At 39.3% G+C, this 4310-nt stretch overlaps 1 protein-coding gene across 1 annotated transcript; it reads left to right on the forward strand.

The window, feature by feature from the left end:
* Positions 1-1560: 1560 nt before the first annotated feature.
* LOC118802257 lies at positions 1561-3868 on the forward strand. Its single transcript, XM_036562735.1, has 5 exons — positions 1561-2077; positions 2197-2565; positions 2753-2929; positions 3035-3087; positions 3219-3868. Exons 1-5 carry the CDS (start codon positions 2041-2043, stop codon positions 3345-3347), a joined length of 765 nt encoding a protein of 254 aa, XP_036418628.1. The 5' UTR covers positions 1561-2040; the 3' UTR covers positions 3348-3868.
* The last annotated feature ends 442 nt before the right edge of the window (positions 3869-4310 follow it).

The raw sequence follows: 4310 nt of genomic DNA on the forward strand, positions 1-4310 counted from the left end.
TCCACTGTAACAAGAATCCATGAGCTGTATGAATGACAGGGAAAGACAAAGCCTATAAACATGGATCATAAACTTTACAAGTAAGTAGTTGTAAACAAAAAAAATACCATTCATACATTAAAAAAGTCAATATATTTATAGTTTATATCCTTGGCAATGTGGCAGCAGAAATACACTGTCTTTCCTTCTGCATTCCCTAAAATACAGTAAAGTACGCTTACACCCACATAAATAAACATAAATTGTGATCCCCTCCCCCCCAACCCTGAGAGGTAAGATCGTCAAACACCACCCACTCAAAACAGGAAACCCACAATGAGACCCTGCAGCTCAGAGCACATTAGACCACTGTTCACTGACTGTCTTTACTGACTGATCTCACATCTGCTCTGTGCTTTTTAGATACAACTTTCAGGACTGATTCAAGAGGAGAAACTGATCTGGGATCTGTTTAAAAATGTCTCATGTTCTTTTTATCTACATGTGAGTGATCAGCATGTGAGTGATCATTCTGCTGCTATTAAACCTGAGACAACTTTGTTATTTGTAATAAAATCTCAGTGACAATAAACTGGTGGGTTAAAACAGTACATACAGATCAGGCACTATGATGGCTTTTCTAACCTTTTTCAGACAGCTGTTTATGACTGCCTACCCCTGAATCACAATTAGAATAGAATGAATTGTGAACAATAGCCTCTATCATTGGTAAGACTATTTATATATTGTCCAATACTAATGAATGTAATGATGGGCAGGTTGGTGTGCTGACCAATGCCTCCTTACTACACTTACACTCACTCACATACACACACATGCTCAGTGTAGACTGTAATGGAAACACGGTTGCAGATGGTAACCACAGATAAAGACATAACGGGTGAAGATTCACTTCCCTCCACCATATATGCACATTCTTGATACTCAGAGCTCAACAGCATCAAAGTTCAGACATGCAAAAACAGGAAACCCACAGTGAGACCCTGCAGATCAGGCCATTTCAGACCACTCTACACTGACTACCTGTAATAACTGATCTCAGATCTGCTTACAGTTCACTGTTCTTAACATTGAGACTGACTTTTAACCAATAACTCTCCTACAATCAGTTATAGTCTAAAATGTTCAAGCATTCAGTTTCACACCTTGAGAACAAAGGCATAACATTATGACCACCTCGGTGTTTCTATGCTCATTGTCCATTTTATCAGCTACACTTACTATATAGGTGCCATTTGAAGTTCTGCAATTACAGACCCCCATGGACCCTCACAGAGCAGGTACTATTTGGGTGGTGGATCATTCTCAGCACTTCAGTAACACTGACGTGGTGCTGGTGTGTTAGTGTGTGTTGTGCTGGTCTGAGTGGATCAGACACAGCAGTGCTGTGATAGGTATTAAACACCTCAGTGTCACTGCTGGACTGAAAATAGTCCACCAACCAAAAATATCCAGCCAACAGCGTCCTGTGACCACTGATGAAGGACTAGAGGATGACCAACAAAAACTGTGCAGCAGCAGATGAGCTGATAAAATGGACAATGAGTGTAGAAACAAGGAGGTGGTCATAATGTTATGCCTGATGGGTGTTTATGCTATACATCATTGGATTTAGCTAGTTTGACAGTTACCTCTTCCAACCAGATGTGTTAAAATAAGGATAACTCAAGCACTCCAGGACTTCTATTGTGCACTTAAAGGCCTAAACATGTGCTCATAATGTATTTAGTCATTGTTACTGGTTTTAATCTTGTTTAATTTATTGGACATTGCTTGACCAGCACACCCACAGTCAAAGAAATGTGAGAGTGGAAAAGTCAAGCTAATCACACATCTATATCAAAGTGACCAGTCAGGAAGCATGTGATCAGTTTGCATGTCTCTCATTGGTGAGCTGTCGGAACAACAAGATTAACCGCTATGCTGTGAGACGTAATCGAAAATAGAAATGTTCCACTGACGTGGACCAATCAGACCTCGACACAGACATCCACCTCAAACACCCTCACCATCATCAGCCCCCCAGCACCAGTCTCTGAGATGGAGAGATCAAGAGCTGTTCTCATCACCGTCATGTGTAAGTAAACTTTTACACCTATTCAGTTTCATCTCATAGTGGACTTTGTGACACTCTAGAGCCATCAGAACGTCTTGGTTATGCATTTATTTAATCTGGTGTTTAATTTTGTGTTCCAGGTGTTTTGATCTCCAGCATATGTGGAATATTAGTGGAGATGAGAATCAAACCAGGAGACGATGTCACCATCTACTGCGACTGCACTCGGCAGGGTGGATTTAATATAGTGTGGTTGATCAAACCCTTACAGGAGCATCAACCTCCTCTCATTAATGTTACTGAAGACTCTATATTTCCACGTTACTCTCGTGTTTGGAACAACTCCAAGGGAACATATGATCTGCTGGTGAAGAGCATCACTGAATCAGAGCTGGGCCTGTACTACTGTACTCTACATGAGATCAAGTTTTCTCGAAATAAAAATGGAGAAATACTAAAAGAGGATGTTTATCATGATGGAAACAGAACCACTTTCCTCTCTTTCCAGGGTAAGATTACTTATTCTGACCTACTGATTCTTGTGATCTGGGCTTCTTGCAAAACTTAAAGCCATAAAACAGCAACTATATTGTGTTCCCAGTAAAAATTCACCTAGGATGTCAAATAACGCCACCACTGTTTACAGTAAAGTGTAGTTTCTGCTGAATTAATTAATGCAGTTCTATTGTCTCACAGTTATTTCAGACACGACGGTTCCTTGTGCCAATCTCACCCAAACCACCTCCACTCCTCCTGTATCAGACTGTAGTGTCTGCTGGAAGCTGCTGGTCAGTGTGTGTCCTGCGTGTGTTCTCCTCTCCTCAGTTGTCTCCTCCACCTGTGTGTACTGCATCTGCCGCAACAGAACTAAAGGTAGGTTTGTAAATGTGTCACAGTCAACTCTGCAAATAAACACATTTTCTAAATTTACTTCACAACTTCATGAGCATAATGTTGTGTCCTTCCCAACCATAACAGCTGATCGTAGAGCAGACCAACGAGGGAATATGAAAATGAGAAAACATAATCAGGTATAACACAGAAACACAGCACATTTTACACTGTATAGCAATTTAAATACAGTTCACTCAACACAGTTTGTTTCTTTGATAGACTTGTATGTATTGGTTTTCTGAAGAACATATCTATAAAATAACTGCAGGTTGGAGGTGATGATGTTTGCTATGCTTCACTGGACGTCCCGAGTGGTGGAAAGAAACAGCTGAAGAAGAGGACAGCTGAAAGATCTGATTTGTGCACATATTCTGAGGTTAAAGCTGAGAAAATGTAGAACTTCTGAGGAGTACGCTGGACGATCAAGAGGTCAAAGAATGAAGGTACCTCAGTCAGCAGTGTTGGAGCTGATTCAGTTTCAGTGAGATCAGGGAGTCAGATTGTTTTGAATTTCTCTAAGGTTAATTCTTGAAGATCTGCCTGAACTGACTTTGATTTATTTGATGACATCTCAACTTAGTTGCACTGCATTAAGTAACTTTACTGTTTCAAATAATTATCAATATATGTATCATAATGGTATCAGGGAAAACCCTTATTGGCTCCCTCAGTGATCTCATCCTGTGTTGTGTTTTTGGTGTGTTCCTTTGTCTTTTCTCTTAATTACCGGCTTTTTTAATGTTCTTGCTTTTTAGAAAATGACTATTGTAAATATTGAGCGATAGCCATGTCTTTCCAGGGTATTATAAATGTATTTTAGACAAAGACAAACAGCTTATTATTTACTTTTTGACTTCACATGCTGATTATGACTTTAAGAGAGAACGTTCTCCCATTCTACTGAAATTCAATAAAGTTTATTTGAATCCTAGTGATGAATGCTGAATGATGTGTGAGATGATTTATACTAGCTTCAGTATACACTGCGGGGGAAAAGCGGGCAAACCAATAAGCTTTTAATTGTCCTAATAACAATCAGTTGATAGTATCATTACTCAGAGCATTCAGAGTCAGTATTTGTTTACTCAGTATTGATGGCTTCAAACAGTTACTACAAACATTGCTGAGCTTGTTTGTGCTTAATGTGAGAGCTTTAAAGTGTTTACATATGGACTCTGACAATGATAAAACCTTTATTAAAAACCATGATATTTTGGGCTTAAACCATAGACTATGTAGACACTGTACTTTGATGGCTGCCTTTTTTAACCTGCTGAACTTTAACCAAGGACCTTTTTGAGTTGAGTGTTCATTTTCTCACCATCACAATTCTGTACTTTAACAGTTTCAAAGTAGTTAC

The sequence above is a fragment of the Colossoma macropomum genome, unplaced genomic scaffold (assembly GCF_904425465.1).
Source record: "Colossoma macropomum unplaced genomic scaffold, Colossoma_macropomum, whole genome shotgun sequence".
Taxonomy (NCBI): domain Eukaryota; kingdom Metazoa; phylum Chordata; class Actinopteri; order Characiformes; family Serrasalmidae; genus Colossoma; species Colossoma macropomum.

Excerpts from the sequence above, each read along its gene's own strand:
- LOC118802257 (XM_036562735.1), top strand. The coding sequence starts at position 2,041 with ATGGAGAGATCAAGAGCTGTTCTCATCACCGTCATGT. Across the intron at positions 2,566-2,752 it reads CACTTTCCTCTCTTTCCAGG|TTATTTCAGACACGACGGTT; the intron begins GTAAGATTACTT and ends ATTGTCTCACAG. Across the intron at positions 3,088-3,218 it reads AAATGAGAAAACATAATCAG|GTTGGAGGTGATGATGTTTG; the intron begins GTATAACACAGA and ends AAATAACTGCAG.